We start from the raw sequence: 22,478 nt of genomic DNA, 5'->3' as shown, positions 1-22,478 counted from the left end.
ATTAAATTGTCAACACTTGAAGATTCCCCCATCTCTTCTGAACAAAACGGTGTAAGAATGACCGTTCTAGCCCCTACGGTTAGGAAATTACGGTCATTTGTTTGAGGGGAGTCGTCACTATGAGAAATAGACTGCAAAAATCCTGTGTCTCACTGTGCTGCTGCGTGTGTAAACAGATGCACCTGTTTTGGTGGGGAAAAGTGCACAGCCTCTCTGATTGGTGGATTCAAATTCACCAGCTCCCAGGCTGACCTAGAAACTTACTTCTCTCTCCCTGTGTGTGTGTGTGTGTGTGTGTGTGTGTGTGTGTGTGTGTGTGTGTGTGTGTGTGTGTGTGTGTGTTTGTGTTTGTGTGTGTGTGTGACAGAGAGAGAGAGAAAGCCTTTTAATGGGATGATCCCATTGTAAGATTCAAATTCAATATATTTAGACTGGTTGACTGAATTGGATCTTGTGTGTGTGTCTCTCTGTGCATGTGTGTTTCCTCATGTGTACATATTTGTAATTGTGTGGCAGTCATAAATTTTTTTGCTGATTTTTGTCATTTAACAAGTATATTTGAGGGAACCTCAGCATGTTCAGCATTTTTTCAGCTGTCCATTTTGCTTTTCCAATTTTTCTTTTTAACTTATTACTATTGTGCTAAATCACACTATTTCTGCTATTTTATAAGATTTGTGCTTAATCATACTATTTCTGCTTTTATAGGATTTGTGCTTAATATAGTATTTCTGCTTTTCATAGGATTTGTGCTAAAACAAAGTATTTCTACCAAATGTAGTATTTATGCTTAATCATACCATTTCTGCTTTTTATAGGATTTGTGCTTAATATAGTATTTCTGCTAAATTATAGTATTTCTGCCAAATTATAATATTTGTGCTAAAACATAGTCTTAATTTAAAATTACAATATTCATAGTTCATCACAGTGTCTCTGGTAAATCACAATATTTCTGCTCTGTTGTACTATTTTTCTAAATCATAGTGTTTCTGTAATGTTTAAGTATTTTTGGCTAAATATATTCTTTCTGTTATCTTATACTATTTCTCCTAAATTCTTGTATTTTTGAGAAGTTATCATGTTTCTGGTAAGTTACAATATTTCTGCTAAATTCTGCTATGCTATTGTATTTCTGCCAAGTATTATGTTTCCTCTAAGATATTGCAGTTCTGCTAAGTTATTCCATTTTAGCAAACTTCTTTTGCTTCTGCAAAGTTTTTACAATTTCTGCAACTTTTCAGCTTTTTCAGCTACTTTTTGCATACAGCTTCAGCTTTAAGCATCCACACTGCATTTTCGCAGGAAATGCAAATTTTTCTAGTTACAGGATGCTTTTGCCACCTCTGATGTTTACACACCTTTCATCAAGCTGGATGCACTCATTTCCCATTTTCCTGGCAAAACAAGAAAAGAGGAGAGACTCAAGTTTTGTATGTGTGTGACTGACACACACACACACACACACACACACACACACTATTTGTTCAAGCTCCACTCAGGCGGCTGTAAAAGCTTTCACTGTTCAACTGTCATGAGGCTGGGAGGACAAAGACAAAGAAAGTTGAAGGGGGTATCAGTGTAACCAGCACCACATCTACACAGCTCTGTTACAAAAAAAGACACTTTACTGTAGTCAAAAAGCTAAAGGCACTCATTATGCTGAGCCTCTGTGGTCCAATCACACTGCCAAGCCCAGTGTCCTATATTTAGCCAATTCAAAGCATTAAAATCACAGAGGACTTCAATCAGCAAGAACAGAAACATGCATCCAAATTTAAATGAGGAAAAAACTCTTAACACGGCCACAGCTATGCAGCATCAAACCTTAATGAGCAACAACATGAACTGATCCTGTTCCAGGAAAACATACAGGAAATCATGCTCATCCACCTGATTGTAGTTTACAGCACACATGACAAAAGCGAGTTTGACTCAGATTTACGGACTAATCACTGACTTCCAGTCAAAACCCGTCTTGCGAGTTACTCAGTTGACCGTTTGTTCCCAAGCGAGTCACTAACTGTGGTGACAAAAAGAATACAGACTGATTTGACCACTGCATTAAAAGACGGTGTGCAGGATACAAATGCAGGTCAGTGCACTCTAAGAGTTTTTATTTTTCTTGCTGCATGCACTTGTAGTCATACCGTGGAAAGCAAAAAATGAGTGGAGCGCAACAAAGAAAACACATTTTGTGGTACTAGCAGCAGTCAGCGGTCTGCATTATGATAGAGTTTTACACTGAAAATGACAAATCCCGTGAAAAGGGCCGACACCACCCATATCCTGTGACACAGGTTTGCAGAGACTGTGTTGATGACCTGAGTGAGCAGTTTGATGAAGCAATATCTGTGAGCAATCCAGTTTTTTGTTTTTTTTTCTTTCCTCGTGTGATGCAAGAACAAGGTGTTGCAATCTTCAGGTAATATTTTACAACTGAAACTTACTTGCGACCCTTAAAGCATCCGTACATCCCTGCCATGGTATAACGATGAGATGAAGCCAAAACGTGATTTGTGCGTTTTCCCGATGATGCCCAGTTTCTTCTGGTCTATGAATTTAAAGCTCTCAAACCCAAAAACTTGAGGTTTTTGTCTTCCTTTGCCCCTGTATAATGAAGACTTCTCGCTCTTCGCAGTAGAAAAGATGCCACTCCACAAGAGAAGATCGCCTTCCTCCAAGTCAAACCATCCTCTGAGGTTCCTCCCACTTTTGAGTTCCACTGAAGTCAAATTTCATACTGACCTCTCTCCTTTCATAAATCTGGCAGGAAAAGCACCAAAGCTAGCCAGTCTAAACCACTCCAAGACTCGCATTCAACTGCAGCCAAAGTGGGACGATCATAATATCGTGCAAGCAGCACAAAAATAGAGTTAGAAAAACTGAATCGCCCTTTAAAAATGAACAATTCACCAGAGAGAGAGGAAAACGTCTCTTCCCCCAACGACCACGTCCCACAAAAGAAGAACAAATTCTTTGAGTGGTACAATGCAGTGATGAAAACAATGAACTATAAATGACTGACTGGCTGCTGCATGCTTTGCTCCTCTCCTCCCAGTCACCACGACTGGTAATGCTGCTGAAGCACAGAGGGAGGAAAGATAAAGAGGGAGGAGAGAGGGAGGGAGGAGGCATGTGTGAACAAGATACTCCCCCCACGACCTTATCCTTCACCGTCTCTTTCTACTGTTTAGATATAATTAACCAGTGAGTGCCAAGTGGTTTATTGTTAATGTTTACTTTTACTAATATTACCTCAGATGTTTCCCCATAAAGACAGTGAGCAAAGTATAAAGTGTGTTGTTATTTGCAGTAACAGCACACTTTATATCCAATATAGCCTTCATAGTTAACCCTAAAGACAAATGATTACAAATCACTGTCAATTGTTATATTGATACAGCCGGTTAAGACCAAACCTAAAGAAATGTTTAAACTGGGCACAAACATGCCACTGTCCTGTCTGTCCAATATGAAGCTGGAGCCAGCTAGTTCTCGTAAAAAAGTAAGAAAATCTACTAGTCTTCACCACTGAACCTCATTAGTCACCATGTAAATTCCAAGCAGCAAGCTCCAGGACTGGATAAAGAAAAACAGAAATCAATCTGAAGAGGAAGTGATGGAAACTGTGGTTTCGTAAATGGCCGATTTACTCCCTTTTTATAACAGTTTTGGTTCTTTTTGGTAATTATATCCACAAATAATAAAAAATATATTTAAAACAAGTAAGTGCCTTAACCTGCATTCTTTTTAATAGCCACCAACAGATGATAGCGGTGGTTGCAAAAAACACTTTGGCCCTCAAACTTGATTTCAGTAAACTCTTTCCTGGTGACCCATTCAGTTTTACTAATTAAACTATTAAGTTGATTTTGTGTATTTTTTTTGTCATTTTGCATTTCAGAAAAGTAGACTTCCCTAGCTCAAGAAGTAGAGCATCTACGAATCAGAAGGTTGGTGGTTTGATCCCTGATCCATGCCAAAGTTTCTTGGGCAAGATACTGAAGTTAGTGTGTGCGCGAATGTTAGATAAAGACACTTAGAACAGAAAAAAGTGCTCCTATGAATAGTTGTAAATGAGGTATAAAGCGTCTTGAATATACTAGAGTAGAAAAGCGCTACATTTCCATTTACCATTTAGCTGTGACGGACAAATTGTTAGCTGGTGAGGATGCAGGTTCAGTCTCTTATCAAGACAGCAATAATAAAAAAATGGTCATCTTTAAAACCGGACTTCCCGACTAAAACCTGTCACAGAAATTGCATCCATCTTTAATACCATCTAATAGATCAAGGCTCAGTGTTTTGAATTAGCAGGGTTTGGCTTCTTCAGCAGTAGCTTTAGCTGCTAGCTATCTACGGGGCTTCACCTGTAGTGCGCATGCGCCAACCAGCGTGCAGCCTGTTACAGTCGCTCCTGCTTTTCTCTTAGTTTAGCTCTTTTTTCTTACGTATTCTTTTTTTTCTGACTTGTATTTTCCTCAGTTTTCTATCTCTTACTCAATCATGTGGATTGAGAGAGTTTTTGTTCTTCTGGTGGCCGTGGAACTGTTACTTTTATCATGGAACGGGACCGCGGCACATCTCCTACACGCACGGACTGTTTACTCCAGAGATCAGCTGATCGCCCTGATGCCGGCCGGTTCGCTGGCCAGGCCCGCAGAAGTACCAGCTGAAATTTGGAGGAAAACACATCGGGGATGCAGAGGTCAAGGACAGAAGAGAAGAAAAAAGGTGACGGTGAGACAGCGGAGGCTCGAAGCGAGGAGGAGGTTTAAACCGTGTCTGCCGTCTATCGTGATGGGTAATGTGCGATCGTTGGCAATTAAAATCGACGAGCTCTCAGCACTGGTACGGAGTCAGAGGGAATACCGAGAGTGTAGCCTGATGTGTTTCACCGAATCATGGCTGCACCAGGACATTCCCGATGAGAATGCTTCCGTGGAAGGCTTCCACACTGTTCGGGCGGACAGGGACAGCATCGCTAGCGGTAAGCGTAAAGGAGGTGGGCTTGCTGTTTTAGTTAACAACCGGTGGTGTAACCCTGCCAACATAACAATCAAAGAAAGGATTTGTTGCCCGGACACTGAACTGTGTGCTGTTGGACTCAGGCCGTATTATTTACCCAGGGAATTCTCTCACGTCATCTTGGTGGCTGTCTATGTTCCCCCCTCTGCTAACCCCACAGCTGCATGTGACACTATCCACTCTGCCATAGCTCGGCTACAGACTCAGCACCCGAGTGCCTTTATTGTGATCTCGGGTGACTTCAACCATGTATCACTGGACAATACACTACCAACATTCAAACAATATGTGGACTGTCCCACCAGGGGAGAGAAAACTTTAGACTTACTGTATGCTAACGTCAAGGATGCATACAGCTCCTCCTCCCTCCCCCCACTTGGTAGGTCAGATCATAACCTGATTCACCTCACCCCCCGCTATGTGCCAATTGTGAGGAGGGAACCTGTGACCACCAGGACTGTTAGGAGGTGGTCAGAGGAGGCAATAGCGGAACTACAGGGCTGTTTCGAGGTGACCGACTGGGAAACACTCTGTGAGCCTCACGCCGAGGACATCAATGGGCTTACTGAGTGTATCACAGACTACATAACTTTCTGCACCGACTCCATTGTTCCAGCTCAGACTGTTCATTGTTACCCAAATAACAAGCCGTGGGTGACTAAGGACATCAAAGCCCTCCTCAACAACAAGAAGAGGGCTTTCAGAGGGGGCAACAAAGAGGAGGTGAGGAAGGTCCAGGTGTTACTAAAGGACAAGATCAGAGAGGCTAAGGACAATTACAGGAGGAAGCTGGAGTGGAAACTCCAGCAGAACAGCATGAGAGAGGTGTGGAGGGGCATGAAGACCATCACTGGATTCAGGCCAACCAACAGCAGGGGAGCTGAGGGAGGTGAGAATAGAGCCGACGAGTTGAATCTGTTTTTCAATAGATTCGACACCACAGTGTCTGCTCCCACCCCCACAACCTCACCTGCAGTCAGCCTGGAATCCAGAGCCACACCACTGTGCCAGCCTCTCTCTTCACATGTTGCCTCCTGTGAGATTCCTGACACCCCTCCCCCACCCATCACCTTCACTCAATACCAGGTTGAGATGCAAATGAGGAGACTTCACTCAGGCAAGTCTGCTGGACCAGACGGAGTGAGTCCCCTTGTCCTCAAGACCTGTGCCCCCCAGCTGTGTGGAGTCTTTCATAAACTGTTTATGCTGAGTCTGAGTCTGCAGAGGGTCCCGGTGATGTGGAAGACATCATGCCTCGTCCCTGTACCAAAGACGCCTCGTCCCAGTGGCCCCCAGGATTACAGGCCCGTGGCACTGACCTCCCACATCATGAAGACCCTGGAAAGGCTCATCCTGGACCAGCTGCGACCCATAGTAAGACCACATCTGGATCCCCTTCAGTTCGCTTATCAGCCTCGTCTCGGAACAGAGGACGCCATCATCTACCTGCTCAATCGTGTCTACACCCATCTGGACCAGCCGGCGAGCACTGTGAGGGTCATGTTTTTTGACTTTTCCAGTGCTTTCAACACCATCAGGCCGACCCTCCTGGGTGATAAGTTAGCAGCGATGCAGGTGGATGCTTCTCTGGTGTCCTGGATTGTTGATTACCTGACAGGAAGACCACAATATGTACGTCTCCCACAGTGTGTGTCTGACAAGGTGATTAGCAACACAGGGGCACCACAGGGGACTGTCCTCTCCCCCTTCCTCTTCACCCTCTACACCACAGACTTCAGCCACTGCACAGAGACATGCCATCTTCAGAAGTTTTCTGATGACTCTGCGGTGGTTGGATGCATCAGCAGGGATGATGAGACAGAGTACCGGGCTGTGGTCGACTCCTTTGTCACGTGGTGTGAGCAGAATCATCTGCAGCTCAACGTGGCAAAGACCAAGGAACTGATCGTGGACTTCAGGAAGACCAGGAAACACTTGACCCCTGTTTCAATCCAGGGGGTCAGTGTTGACATTGTGGAGGACTATAAATACCTTGGAGTACACATTGACAATAAACTGGACTGGGCTAAAAACACCACAGCACTTTACAGGAAGGGCCAGAGTCGTCTCTATTTTTTGAGGCGACTGAGGTCCTTCAACATCTGCCAGAAAATGCTGAGGATTTTCTATGAGTCTGTTGTGGCCAGTGCGATCCTCTATGCTGTTGCATGCTGGGGGAGCAGGCTGAGGGTCGCAGATGCCAACAGACTTAATAAACTGATCCGTAAGGCCAGCAATGTTGTGAGGATGGAGCTGGACTCCCTCAAGGTGGTGTCGGAGAGGCGGATGCTGTCCAAGATAAAGACAATATTGGATAACACCTCCCACCCACTCCATGACATGCTGGTCAGTCACAGGAGCTCGTTCAGTGAGAGACTGAGATTACCGAAAAGCACCACTGAACGACACAGGAAATCATTCCTGCCTGTGGCCATCTCCCTGTACAACGCATCCACTTAACACACTGTTTGCTGCTACAACTACACATGTTTCTTTTCCAACTATTTATTTATAAGTGACTTATGTATGTATGTATGTATATATTGTACTATTCTTAGTTAGCGTATTGTCTGTCTTGTCTTAATGTTGGTTTAAAATGGAGCACTGTAACAAAAAATAATTTCCCCCAGGGATCAATAAAGTATTCTGATTCTGATTCTGATTCTGATTCTATGCCAATTTCAACCATATTTGCTACCTTTAGAGCCATTTAAATACAATAGTCAGACAAATAAGAAGACTTGGAGTACAGTTAATTTCAATAAAAAAAACCGACCAATGCTTGCTTTAGTTTTCTTGCTTTAGTGAATGAAAATGCTGCTTAACCTTAAACACAGAGACATTGCTAATCCTAAAAAAGCCTTCAAAACAGAACTGTACCACCACAGTAGGTACACCCATGTTTAACACATCATCTGTGGTCATTTACACACAATGATGATGTCCTGACTTCATATCCTGGGCTACTTTAGTGCTGGTATGTTTACTAAGCTATTTGTTTCTATTTTTTATGCTAAGTTATGCTAGCAGTCTGGCATCACCTGGAATTAAACCATAAACTCTCCGTTACAATGCATTTGACCACATGTCAGGGTTTAAAAATTAGTGGAGCATTTCAGTGTCCTTCAAATACAAAAGGACAGAGCCCAATGTTCTCTGCATCTCAGTAGGAGGCCTAGCGGTCGCACAACAGCCTGTCGCAGCTAATCGCTATAAGTAGGAAGCTTAACCACTATCAGCCACTACAGCTCAGAGCGCTTACACTGTGTGTGAGTGGCTGTGAAGTGACTAGGGGCTGATCCTGAGATTTCCTGCTACAACACTGAGTCAATTTTAGCTAAGAGGCCAATTTTTTAAAATGATCATTAGAAGATCACTATATATCAAAACAACTAGGAGCTGTATGCCGTTATCTGTAACGGAGCATGTGTTTACATGTTTAAACAGTTAAAAATGTTGTCGGAGTGATAAGAGTGAAAGTATAAAGTCTTGCTTTTGTCACACTACAGACATTTTTATCCTAGTGATCTTATAGTGACACAAACACACAAATCACATGAATCATCATGGTGTTGACATAGTAATGCTGTTAGTGGAACAGATTTCTCAATCCCAACATGCCCAGACTGAATACTGTCTGTGTGATTCAGTATTCACTTCAGACATGTCAAAGCTTTAAAAGTCACTCTGTCTGTGTGTGTGTGTGGCAACGCTGTATCAGTTCCAGAGCTCAACAGCTCCATTTCAACACAATAATACACAAACACACAGATCAGTTTTAGCATGCTGGGATTGTTGGGAAATGTCTTTACTCATGCGTACACACCCCTAGCATAAAGTCCTACCAAGGACTGAAGTTGTGTAGACGGAGGATTTCCACCAATTTAATCTACGGGTTAATCGGCGTTTCCACCAATAAATTCACTGCTGAATTGGCTTTAGTTGAGATTGATGCCTGAAGCAGGCTCTTGGGATTTCCCATCCTGGTATAGTCTGTGCATTTATTCATTTCTAGTCCGTTTTCTTTTAATCGTGTCTCTCCCTGACACATTTGTTGTACAAAACATAATTTGTAGAACAATAATTCTATCACCTACATTTTTTCATATTTTAAGTCTTTCGAGGAACTTTAAAGTGCCGTTGGATGATTCCGTAGTGAAATAGAAAGAAAAGGCTCAAAATTTAAAGAAATCGAAAGTCTGCTTCCTGTCACAAAAAACTGGGTCAAACCAATTAGACAAGTTAAGTTGGTGCTCGGCTGCCAGGCAGCAGGAAAGGAAGTGATGTACAATTTTGATTAGGCAATACACCAAACGCTGCACAGACAGCACTGTAGTAATTAGGAGGCTATCAAGCTGTGTAGGGCCCCAATGTTTCTGTGTTTTCTTATTCATCGTCTCTTTTTCAGGCCATTCATACTCATAGCCCCTCAAACTAAACAGCAAAAGTTTAGAAAATAGCACGCTTATTGGTAATACTCTCCTGGTGTTTTTCACCAGTTTTCGTGACTGTACCTCGAGTCTCGCACCACCGAAAGGTCAAAGGTTAGAGATGCTATCGTTAGGCTTGGGTGCCGGACTCTGTGATTTTTAGGGTAACAACCAAATTATGTCCATACTGAGTGTCAACAACCGTAAAACTACTAATCATCCAAGTTAACAATGAACAATTTGAGATTTGAACCTTCATAGTGCCCTAGTTGGAACAACCAGTGCATTACTTTTAGCTTTTATGAGTCATGTAATCCAAGGATGTCAAACTTAAGGTACAGGGGCCAAAATTGGCCCGACAAAGACTTCAATCAGGTCCACTGGAAGGCTTTGGAAAATGTAAACGAGTGAATCTTTATCTGTATTTTTAGAACTTTTACAGCTTTTCCTGCCAATAAAGACCTTTTTAAAAACTTTTTGAACAAACAAAAGCAAAAACAGTCAGTCCGTGGTTAGAAAGAAATTAAAAATTCTGTGAATAACCAAAAACATTATCTTTTACAAATACAGGACAGTCTGAACAATGAGCTGTCAGGACTTTTTCTGTAATTTTACACATTTATCATGCAGAAAAACTGAGATTTACTGTTGAAATTTGTTGTTTGCGTCTCAGGAATTCAATGTTTAGGTAACTCATTCAATGCCAGCCATTGGCAGTGAATGAGTTAAACCCATTGACTCATTCACTGCCATTGACGGCTATAGACGTCAATGGCAGTGAATGAGTTAAATGTCTTCACTCAACCCACTTAAGTCCAAAGTGGGCTGTATGTGGCCCATGAAGTTTTATAGCGGTCACAGAACAACATCAGCATTTATGACCTCCGCTAAAGTTTGGCAGCGTTTGCCTGTGTGTCATTCAGTCTGTAAACACAATAGGTCAAAAAGTTTTGAATGATTCTGATAAAACTTTGTCAAGGTGTAGAGTGGGGTCGTGTTAACGAGCCATTCAAATGTAGCTTTCTCCGCCGAGGTCTTCAAGTTCAACCTAATGATTTATTGGGTGAAAGCTGATCACAAGCCTTAACTTAGAAACTGTGATTCTTACAAATGGAATATAGATATAGAAAGTAACACATAAAGATTTGAAATATCATGTCACATTTGAGCTCCGACCTTTCTTCAAAGTCAGTGATAACAATACTATTTAAATCTATGTTACTTACTGCCATTGTGTTTATCGACAGCATATAGACATAATTATTTATACATTATCTAATTATCACATTACAGTTTGCATCCAAATATGATGCCATTGTGTCATTTACATTTCAAATCTGTCTTTCAAGTTAACTCCACAATGTGTTACATTTTTAAAGAAAGTACCATCAAGAGAAAGAGCTGCATTGTTAGTTATAATAATACTATATAATATTTCTAAGCTCAGGTTACTCACGTCCAGTTATTTACAAATCAACACCTGTTATGTGTAACCAGAGTAGACATCGGTCATGTTACCCTCATCTAATTTTTACTGCACTACAAACTTCTTAAAGTACCTTTAAGAAGAATAAAGAAAACAAACTTAATATATACAACATACATACATACTATTCCCTTCAAAGTAAATACTGCCCTGAGTGAGGCGCTTTGCTGGAGGTTTGCACTCTGAGTGCTTCTTGTTTAGAAATGCATCTCTGACTATTTGACGTATCCAAGTCCAATATTCACTCTTCCTTTAGCTCTGTGTTGTTTTCCACCAGGTCCTGAAAGTGATAACGTGTTCAGGTTTTGTGATGTATGAAGCTGCTGAGTTTTTATTTAAAGTCTGGTGCTAAACTATTAGTATACAGTAAGTCTATAAGTTACATTAATATAAACAAAACTGGAATAAAGGCAATTAAAGTGATCAACAGGCCATAAAACCAAAATATTAATGAGAGCAGCTTTAACTCTACATGTGGGGTCTGTCTGTTTTCAGGTATCACTAAAACATCCAACTGAGGCAGCTTTTAAAATGAACTCAACTCACTAAATCTCTGAGGAAAAATAGACTCCAGCCAAAGGAGATTTATAACATCCATTTGAGTAGGTTTCCAGAGTCTCTGTGTACACAAATTTCTCAGTGCAACTCATCATGGCATGGCGAGTGCATGTTCGTATGTGAACAAGCATGTGTGAATCAGACAGCTTTCTGTTTATAGAGGCACAAGGAATGTCGGTCAGTTTCCCCTGGAAGAGGGGGGGAAAAAAGTGGATACTGGTATTTCCTGAAACGACCCCGAGTCTGGACCCACTGAGAGAGAGACTCAAACAGTGATGGAGAGAACGGACGACTCGCAAAGAAACAACTAAGAGATATGAAAATGTGTCATCTGGATCCATCGGGGATGAAATACATTGATAGAAGTGAGCAAATTATAAGTTCAGCATGTTTTCAAACAAGAGTCTAAAAATAAAACGAATCTTTTTTAATTTAATGAAACTTAATATAATCAGTGATGGACACCTCCATTCATTAAGCTGGAGCCACCCTCGGCACAGCTGTGGGGTCTTCACTGAAATGACTGATGGTTTTTCATGCAGTGCTTGTCCCTCCTACCTACCGTGATGCCAGAAAAGCCTCCACTCGGCTGAAATGCCCCAAGTTAGATCTCTGGACTTGTGGTCAACCCGGAGGCCTTGCTTCTCTTCTCTATTCTTTCCATCCCCTTCCTCATCTCCACCGCTCCTTTTCCCTCGGCTGGCTCCGGTTCTGCTTCCTCACTCACCCTCAGCACAATGCATTCTCCTTCCCCTCCGGTTTGTGGTTTCTGCGCGTCGCCTATTCTCTCCAACACAACGCACACAAGCTGATCTAGATATCTCTCCCTGTATAGAGGAAGAGGAGGGGAATCACATTGCTCTGAATTCCACCTCACATCTGGAAACCATCTTCTTCCTCTCCCTCTTTTTTTCCCTTTTCTTGCCAGTCTCTCTCCCCCCTTCTCCATTGCTCTATGCTGTAATGTAAATAGGCCTGTAATCATACTCCTGCCCTTAGCCTGCCGTGCTGGGTGGTGGTGTGTGTGAGAGAAATCTTACACAGAACACACTTCGCCAACAAGCGGAGATCCCCGTCTTCCTTCCCTCTATCTCAGGCCCCAGCTGAGCTTTATGGGGCGATAAAAACAAAACCCTATTCTTCAACTCTATTTGCATCAATTGCATGCGTGTGTGTCTTTGAGTACTAAAGCAACTGGAGGCCCCTTAGCCACTAATACAAAGTATATAACTGAATGCCGATGACCTAATGACCCGAGAGTGAAGATTTTAAGAGTGTCATCTCATTGCTCCATAAACTGAACTCAAGAAGCAAAGGTACCTTTGTTTAACTGAAGCAGTGAGGGTTTATTCTTGGGGTACAACACACTGTTTTCCCCTAAAACTGTTAAAGAAGGTTTTGTTTGGGTACAGTTGTCATGGCAAAGTGAAGTGCTTCTTGGTTTCCCAGCAAAACCTGGCAAGTCCATCATTAACACTACACGTTTTACTTTCTTAAAGGACCAAACCAAAGTTTGCTCATTACTGCCTGTATGTAACCAACACTTTGATTGAACACAGACTGCTAAATGCTGCCAAAGATATCAGTATTTAGCAACTACTGTGCTCATCAGCTAAAAACTTAATGAATCCCATTCGGTTTGAGAGACAAATTACATTGAACTTAGAAATTCTTCCACAATCTCAATAAGCTTTATGGGATAGCTGCTCATGTAGTCGCTCAATACTGTAGCGGTTCACACATTCGCCCAACAAGTTAGAGAAGCCGGTAAAATACCTACCAAATCCAACCGATGGAGCTATTTATAGTGTAGCTGTCCATTAATACAAAGTTTTGACTGATGACATTTAAATTTCCATCATTTCTATTCCCACCACACGACACCAGCCCAGTGTGCAGCGGCATTCAGTGCGAAAACAACCTGAAAGTTTCAACAACTATAGTTCCTCTAATGACCACTCGAGGTTGGCTTTAAAAGTGATCGATCCCCAACAGAGGCCTTCATCATTGATAAATGGAAGAGGTTTTGAACCACCAGGACTCTTCCTATAGCTAGCCGCTCAGCCAGTCTCAGTAATCGGGGATAGAAGGGCCTAACGCTGACACAGCTTCAGCACTGCTCTGTCGGCGTTAGACGAACATCCCAGAAGGACAACCATTATTGCACTGCTCCACCAATCAGGCCTGTATGGTGGAGTGGCCAGATGGAAGTCACTCTTCAGTCAATGCTGAGGAGACAGCCAGAAAATCTGCCTGGAGTTTGCAAAAAGATACCTGAATGTTGTTTCCCAGACCACGAGAAACAAAATTCTCCGGTCTGATAAAACAAATATTGAATTCTTTTGCCTGAATGCTAAGCATCATGTCTTTAGAACACCAGGCACTGCTCATCACCTGCCCAATGCTGTCCCTACAGTGAAGCATGGTGGTGGCAGCATCATGCTGCAGAGATGTTATGTGACAGGGAGATTAGTCAGGGTCCAAAGTTAAATGGAGCAATGTACAGAGACACCCCTGATGACATCCTGCTCTAGAGTGCTCTGGACCTCGGACTGGGTGAAGATTCATCTTCCAACAAGACAAACCCTAAACCCACAGCCAAGATAACAAAAGGACCGGCTTCAGGACAACTGAATGTCTCAGCCAGAGCCCAAAATTGAACCTGAACATCCCTGCAGAGATCTGAAAATGTCTGTGCACTGATGCTCTCTATCCAGCCTGATGGAGCTTAAAGGTTCTGCAAAGACAAATGGGAAAAAGTGCTCAAAAACAGGCGTGCTAACTCCTGCCACAATCGCTTCAGTCAAGTACTGAGTAAAGGCTGTGAATTCTTATGTGCATGTTATATATACATAATTTTTTTAATAGGTTTGCAAGAATTTTAAGCAAACCCTTATCCCATTAGCATTATGGGTATTATTTTGTGTGTAAAGTTTTGAGGTAAAAAGTGAATTTAATCAATTTTCGGAGGCTGTAACACAACGAAATGAGGAACAAGCAAAGTCCTGTGAATGCTTGATTGAATAGGCTGTCTCAATGCTAAAGAGGTTTTCCAGGACTTTAGCTGACACGGACTTGTTTTTCCTGACTTTGATGAGCAGGGTGGCAGATGAAACCATCCAAAAAGATTTCGTGCCTCCGAAGTATAATCGATATGAAAAGATAACGCTCACTCAGGCTGCACAGGAAGCAAGAAGTTAGGTTTTAAAGACCATCCAGTTACACTCCGAGTCAGACACACAGGAGCATGTTCTGTCAAATTATGAATGACTGAATTGTCATGACAGCACTCCCTCACAAAGAAAAACTGTTTTTTTTAAAGTGACCTAGTGATGGACGACCTAATCAGACCTTTAATAAAGAAGACTTTGACAGTTGACAGTTCACACACACTCTCACAGAAGCCTATTTCTCCAAGCTTCTCAATCCGACAACCAGCAGACAAACTCGTGCATCTTCATTCAGTGTGATAACTGGATTTACTGCAAAGCACTGAGTGATACCACGTCATTATTCATCAAGATCTCAGAGCGCTTTGACGTGTAATGGGAATCTGCTTTGTCGTCACTTCCAGAACAAAGAAATGACGCAGTCAGAAGTCAACATCGTTCTCAGATCAATAGTGTCATTTATTCAGTCACACTGACAGACAGCATGACTCCGTTCTGAATCACTCAGTGTCTGTGTTCAGGATTACGGTGGTGAAACGCAGCGAAAGATAACTGTTTAATCTGGACCGTCCTTGACCTGCCTCCACCAAACACTGAGCTCACACGCATGCACTGTGTGTGTGTGTGTGTGTGTGTGTGTGTGTGTGTGTGTGTGTGTGTGTTCTCACTAAGTCTACAGGGTTGTAGAGAGTGACTGATCAGGACAATAGGCCTAATATGCCTTTAAAGGCTACAGTAAATGAATTATATGGAAACCTTGCATGAGAGGCGGTGCATGGATGAATCACAGGCACTGAGCTGCTGAAGGAGAAAAGATCAGCTGCTGCTTATAACCAGGGTCCTTTTGACAGGTTAGCCAATTAAAACTAGTTCACTGAAAACTTACTTGGAGAATAGATTAAAACCTCAAATGCATCTTAATGTTCCCAGAATGTTTCACAATAGATAACAACAAGTGGCAATCTTTGAAGAACCAGAACAGCTTTGCTGGTGTTAAATCATGTGATGGAAAAAGTGCCTGACCAAAGTTGATTTTTAGGGGGATTACCACCAACCTACTTCCAGTTTAGCCAACGTTACACACTAATCCAAAACAGAATGTAGTTGAAACACCAGCAAAAAACAAAAAATACATAAAAACTAAGTAAAAGGACTTCAGGAACTCCAAAGAATAATTACAGCCCACCTACAGTGCTGTCTGCAAATCAGAGCCCAAAGAGGAAAAACTAAAATAAAACGTTTTATCCCCTCAACTAATTCAGTTCACACACAAACAAGCACAGCAGCGTGTCCGGCACACTGTAACAAGCACATGTATCGATTACTACCAATCAGACATCTCCATCTCCGGGCAAAACAAAGCTGAAGAGTCCCAGAGATGACGCACAGTTGGCCGGGAAAGCTTGTAGCCGTTGCGGGGATACTCACTGTGTCTGCTGAATCTCAAACGGCCTCAGGGTGAAGTCATCCCTCAGATACTGAAACCAAGACATCTGCGCCGTCACTGGACTAATGATTGGATTATTTGTCTCAGTCGTGGGCTGGCGTCCTCAGGTCCGTGATGCTGCGTTCAGGAGACACCACGGAAACTCCGCAATCCCGTCTCACCAACAAATCATTAGTGTTTAGGTTTACACTCCAATCCTATTTTTTAATATATAAATATATATAAAGTTTAATAGCGACCCACACTACTGATATCTTCCTGCTAATGCTATCCTAGGTTGGGTTCAGGAAATAAAGAGGCGTTAACCGGTTCTCGGGGTATTTAATTAGCGGGTTTTGATGCCTTTGTGGAAGATTTCCTCTGGGTGTTCTCAATGTGGAAAATGCTCTAATTGCACTTACACAAAAGCAAAAACATGCACTCTACTGGATATGTCGTAATACGTCCATTCAGCAGCGATCCTTGTGCTTTTTCCAGGATAGGTGTTTACTGAACAAAACAAGAGTACACACAGTCCAGCGTGCCTGTGGTTAATAACGTTAAAACCAACTCAAGCATGTAACCCATGAATTCTATTAGTATACTTAAAAGAAAAAAACCTGGAAAAGCTTTCGAAACAGACAGTTAGACAATAATGAGAGGATTAGGATCAAGTTACATTAAACAGCTTCCCCGTCAAGTTTCTGTTAAACACAGGTTGTAACTTATTAAGGCTGAACAAACCACTAAATGGTCTTTGACGTGGGTCCCAGTAGACTGGTTGCTAGGCTAAGGAACAAATCACAGGACGGTGTAGTATCGTTGCTGTTGATCAATTCGCATTTTTCCAAGGGACACTTGAACGCACCTTAAGCACGAACTGAACACCGCCCAGCTGACTTTAGATCAGATAAGAAAATTATGTCTGCAAGAAATGATCTTTTAACAAAGTCACAGCAGCTCAGAGGCAAACTGAGGTGTGTGTGTACAAACTCGCATTATACAGCTCCGACTGTCAGCGGGGCTGAAGGGGAGACACAGGTGTAGCTACGAGGCACAGGTTCAAATGAGCGCAGTACTTCAGATCCAAAAGTATGTATGTGGTGTTAAGTTAAAGAGAACCTGCTATGCTTATTGCTAGCTCCATTTTTCATTGTGTGTGTATTATTTTTATTCTCGGAATGCTACAGCAGCTTTGTATGACAATTCGATATAATCTTTATTTGTCTCATACTGGGCCTTGGTAGACCCGCCCCCCCAGTTCATGGAGCCTCCTCTAACTGGCTGCTCCTCTCAAATAGAAGGTTCGGTCGCTTTAAACTGAGAGTTTCGAGCAGTCTGAAGCCTGACCTTCAGGATTACTTCTACTGTACATGCACTGACCTCACCACTTGAAACATTGTTTAATATGGACATCAACACTGTTAAAGTGTATATATGACAGAAAATGAACGAAGTGCAACTTCATTGCGTATTTTGGTTAAAAGTGGTTGTGTTTATATGCAAAAGAAGGTTTTATAATTTGCTTTCTTTTATGACAAAGTGAGAAAAAAGTGAGACTCATGATATTACCCAGACTGGAGATTTAGTTTTACAGTCTAGCACATGCACAAGAATGTCTTATCATCGTAGGATTTATACTACCATCTAGTGCAGCAGCTGAGGAACTGTGGCTTTGGATTCTCTGCTGTTATACATGTATTCCAGTGATATGATAAAGAAGCATGTCCAAACACGCTGCCAACAGTGAAGCTATAGAATGCCCCCTGTTGGACAAAATGTGCAACATCAACCATCACAACATGCTTGCATGGGTTTCTTCAAAGGCTTCTTTGCATTTTAATTTTTGACATATCAGTCATTATAAATGCAGATACAGATGCAGCAGCTAAAAGCTAATTTTGGTTGTTGGTATTAGTTGGGCTCTTGGACTGTACCAGTTTAGCTTTCCATGATTCACAGTTTAAAATTGTCCGTATAGATCTTATCCCAGAGCTTGGTGTAACCCCCTCTGTTCATTATGTCAGAAAATAAGGCAAGAATAATAGGCCTGGTTATAATAAACCAATTATGTCTTTGAAGGATTATTGAAACCAACACTGCAAACTTAATACATTTTATTAAAGAGTTAGAAACCAAACGTACTTTAATTTAGTTGACAACATTCAGTCAAAAAGCACATCAAACACACTGATTAAAAAATGCTTCATCTACTGTTGTGTTTTTAATCACAACAAGACTAATAACAATTTCTGACACGACTACAAAAAAAACATCAGAAATATACAAATTACTTTTGAAAAAACAGAAAAGTCATAAAAACAGACTACAAACCGGATCAGAGTGTCAATAACGTTGTTCTACAACATAATGAACAGAGCTGTGAACTGGCATTAAAGGATGATCCAGTTTACAGAGACAATATTTGATATGGATTAAAAGTTATGGGCTGGAGTAGCGTGAACATTAGCATGTCAAGCCAACTGATAGCATTCAAAACAAAAAAACCAGCTGTAAAGCTCACGGTTTGGATGGAGAGAGAGAGGCGGTGGATGGTGCTCTGAGTTTGGTTCATTACAGCCTCCCTGCCTCCTTGAACTTACTGAGCAGTCCATCATCTGCCCTCAGGGGGAAGTAGAGTGTCCGTGTTTTGTAATACTGGGGGTTTGACTGGAGGTTCTGGATGACATCAGCGATGAGATGGGCTCGCTCCACACCGCAGCCCGGTGCGTCATAGCCCAGCTTGGTGAAGTGGACGTGCAGGTGGTAATAGGAGGGCTGGTAGTGCAGGTAGACTCTTAGCTTACTGGCTGGAAGGTTGTAGCGCTGGAGGATGGCTTCCTAATTTACACAGATATCATCGCAGAGAATGAATGAAGCCACATTGAGTAAAGATGATTGATATGCATATAGCTCTCTTTAACTGAGACCTGAGGATCACTTTAATCCCACCTTTCCTTTCTGGAAGATGTTCTGCAGCAGCGGGACATGCTCTGATGTCAGATCTCGAAGGCTCTTGATGTCTCTCTGATGTGCTATTGCAATGAGGTACAAATCATCCACCTGAAAGAAGACAGATGTGCTGAGGCTGTTAAGTGGTCTAAAAATCCAAGAACTCGCCATCCAGTAAGCTTTTGAGTAAAAAGCTCCAGGGGCTGAAAAATGAAGCTTATAGTTCTTTGAATGGCTGCTTGAAGCTGGCTCACTAAAGAGTTAATCCACAGTGACCCCATGTTAGAGAATACAATTTCAGAGCAAGGGAGTGAATTTCTATATAGCTAACCAGTTTAAATTGCATTAAGGATTGTATTAAGTTATGCAGTATTGGTGCTGTGGCAACTTTAATTGACAGGCAGATGCTTTTTCTAGTATATTCGCTGAACTGTAACGTACGAGTACATTCTAGGGAAGTTTTTCACTAGCCAAAACTTGCCTTGCTAACCAAGCTAGCCAGTGCCATTGTTAGCAGAGTCCCATGGTTTAGTTACTATGACCTGAAAAAAGCGACTCCGCCCAAAAATGTCATTAGGAAGGTTTTTCTGACGTCACAGAAGTGGGAACTCAGGGCCATTTTTCCATAGATTTCTATGAAGTTGCCCTCTGCAGGCCAGTATATGTGCAGGTGTGATTAAACCTGCACATATACTGTGTAAATTTACACTCTTAACATAAAGCCTTAAGCCAAAAGACTTACTATATCAGTTACACTGTATGTCCTCTTCATGAACCGTAACCAGCGTAGGGCAAGTTCATCATAAAACACAAATAAGTTACTTTCAAAGTTTCATTTTCAAAAGACACATCAGGTTTGAGATATTACCATTTATCACAATCATTAAGGAAAACTGTAGATCGATCAGTCTAATTGTGTTAATCATACAAATAATGGCAGACTGTGATTTATTTACTTATTTTTCAATAAAAGGAATATTGCATGAAGGTGTTCCATAAGCACATTGGTGCACTCCATTTTGGGCTTTTGTGCTCAAGAACATTCTTTCCAATAATACCACTTTGCATCTAAATGTATATTATAATGTTAAAATGCTCCAGCCTGGAGTTGTCATGCAATGCTAAATGAAATATTACAGAGGTACAGAAGAATAGTGTTTGTGCCACTGTAAATGTAAATATATGATTGTCTGCATAGAAATGAGGTCTGCAAAACATGCCAGAGCTTTAGTGTAAAATCATGTTCTAGTTTATTCTGGTTGATCAAGAGGTTTTAAAGTCAGTGAAGCAGTGTCAACATTAGTGGCCTCTGACCTGTTTTTGGTCCCACTTGAAATCCGGAAGGAGGACAAAGCCGACGTCAGGATCTGGATCTTCATAAACGATCCTTTCAGCCTCTGCCTTCTTCTCCAAGATGTTGTAAACCCACTGCAAGGTAAAAATCAGGGAAAAGTGAGCAATGTGCACTCCAAAGAGCAGACTGGAGCAGAAGAGGTACTCCAAAGAGACTGACCTGCACACTAAAACTCTGCTTCACAATGTGGGGTAGAGTAATATTCTTATAGTCTTCCTCCGTTTCCTCGACCAGGAAACTCTCCTTACGCTGGTATTTCTTTATATGCTTCTCAGTGGCTGGACACACCACTGTGGTCTTAATCTCTGTATAACAGAAACACGCAGGTTATCTGACTGACATCACATAACATTCAGACAGTTTACTAGTGGGGTAGCATACCATTGAGATGAGGGGGAGCCTGGAGCCGATATGTGCTGTAGATGTCGTTTTTCATCTCCAGTTTGAGTGTGGAACCACTAAAGAGCTCAGCCAGTGAGTCTTCTCTGATCGGGGTCTTTTCAAGGATAACCACAGCATCCTGATCTGCAACCTTAAGATCATAGTAAGATACCATAAGATCAAAGTTCCTATCAGGCCTGGTTTGCAAAAAACAAAAACAAAACAAATGACTATTATTTTGAAAGGTCAAGCCGGAAGCTAGTGTCGTACAGTTCCTTACAAATCATTCAAAAGCCACTTTCAAAAACGGCTTCCTTTAAAACGCCGCTTGCAACTCTGTAACAATAGTTACAAGTAACAAATAGCTGCATATGGTCTGTACACTGAGCAACGGTAGCTAACTTTGCAACAACGCTACCTTTCCGTGGATAAAGATGTTTTTCTCTCGGGCGGAGTCACTCAACACGCTTGAGGTTTTGAACCCAGACAGAACATTTTCCTGGACCGACTCATTTCCACCTTCTCGCCCATTCTCATTGTCAGTTTTCCCCCTCTTGACGTCTGGAGCTGGTTCACCAGTTTTATCGCTGTCGAGTAGACGTTTGGCGCTCGTGTCCGCCATGTTCAGTGTCGCTGCTTCGAAGATTGTGTATTGTACACGATGTTTTCACCCCGACTCAAAAATAAATATTATTAAATAACAAATATGCTATTAAATGCATGTAAGATAACATTAAGAATGTATATTAACATTGTTTTCATTTCATTATCTGTAAAATTTAATACATTGATATTTGTATTTGTACTTATTGACTTTAGTATTCATTCTCCTGTTTATATAGTTTCCAGTTGGTTTATTTATTTATTTATTTATGTAGTTTTATTATTTTGGATTTATGATTATTATTACTTTATTATTACTTTTTATAGTAACTCTCATGTTTGTTTGTTTTTTGAGTTGTTTATTCAATAATTAAATAACTGTAACGGCAAAACAATGACTTTGGGCGTTTTTTTTCTCTCACACTTAGCAAACAGTAGCTTTCAGGGAATGTTCCCTATAGATTTTGCAAAATAAATAAATCAATATATTTGAAATTATTTTTTCCCGCAACACTCCAAACACTTCAGCTTTCGTTCTGTTTGTAGGCAGATCTTTCTTCTTTGGCTCTGGTACCATCAACAGCAGTTTCTTTCTTATTGTTGGTAATTCGGTTAATTTGCGGAAGTCAACAATGTGCGGAGTGAGACCTCTCACTCGCCTCCTATTCTTCAGTTACGTTAATGTAAATTTAACGGATAGAGATCATCGCCCCTATTTATTCTGTGAAAATGAAAGCTGAGAATTTCTTTTAACTCTTTTAGGGCTACTTACTCCTCAGTTGTTTTCACGGCTCTGTAATTAAACTGCATTTTCTTTATTCTGAGCCTGTTGTACAAATGAAGCTACACGCAGGCTGACTGGCAGATACTCGGGACGTAACTGATTTGTTACAACGCAAAAGTTTCATTAGACTGCGGCTATCATCTCATTTTAATTAGACTGGGTGCTGGTATTCAGCGGGACATTTAATATGACTGACACGTGACTGAACTCGTCAAATGAGCCGCGGGCGCCGAGGCCGTAGCTGAAATAGCCAATGAAGAGTGACAGCTGGTTAATCAGGAAGTAATTAAATCACTCAAACGG

The 22,478-nt window shown here is 41.5% G+C and overlaps 2 protein-coding genes across 4 annotated transcripts in view; both read right to left on the bottom strand.

Moving 5' to 3' along the window:
- The window catches only part of LOC113033157 (uncharacterized protein KIAA1211-like), a 60,502-nt gene extending 44,134 nt beyond the window's left edge, over nucleotides 1–16,368 (bottom strand). The window contains exon 1 of one of the 3 annotated variants that reach the window (XM_026186606.1): nucleotides 16,104–16,368. In XM_026186606.1, coding sequence (XP_026042391.1) covers nucleotides 16,104–16,168 — 65 coding nt within the window. In that variant the 5' untranslated portion in view covers nucleotides 16,169–16,368. Of the gene's footprint in view, nucleotides 1–2,450; nucleotides 4,373–12,067; nucleotides 13,461–16,103 lie in introns of those variants that run through there. The other 2 variants (XM_026186626.1, XM_026186616.1) reach the window with 2 other exon arrangements.
- A 1,835-nt stretch (nucleotides 16,369–18,203) lies between these two features.
- dcps (decapping enzyme, scavenger) lies at nucleotides 18,204–22,355 on the bottom strand. The gene is made up of 7 exons (XM_026186593.1): nucleotides 22,164–22,355; nucleotides 21,207–21,464; nucleotides 20,789–20,939; nucleotides 20,567–20,712; nucleotides 20,368–20,481; nucleotides 19,054–19,164; nucleotides 18,204–18,942 (listed from the first exon to the last, which is right to left on the bottom strand). Exons 2-7 carry the CDS (start codon nucleotides 21,408–21,410, stop codon nucleotides 18,676–18,678), a joined length of 993 nt encoding a protein of 330 aa, XP_026042378.1. The 5' UTR covers nucleotides 21,411–21,464; nucleotides 22,164–22,355; the 3' UTR covers nucleotides 18,204–18,675.
- Nucleotides 22,356–22,478: the final 123 nt, after the last annotated feature.

Source organism: Astatotilapia calliptera, chromosome 2 (genome assembly GCF_900246225.1).
Source record: "Astatotilapia calliptera chromosome 2, fAstCal1.2, whole genome shotgun sequence".
NCBI classification, from domain to species: domain Eukaryota; kingdom Metazoa; phylum Chordata; class Actinopteri; order Cichliformes; family Cichlidae; genus Astatotilapia; species Astatotilapia calliptera.
Note: the sequence above shows the minus strand (reverse complement) of the source record. Positions and strands in the feature narration are given on the sequence as shown.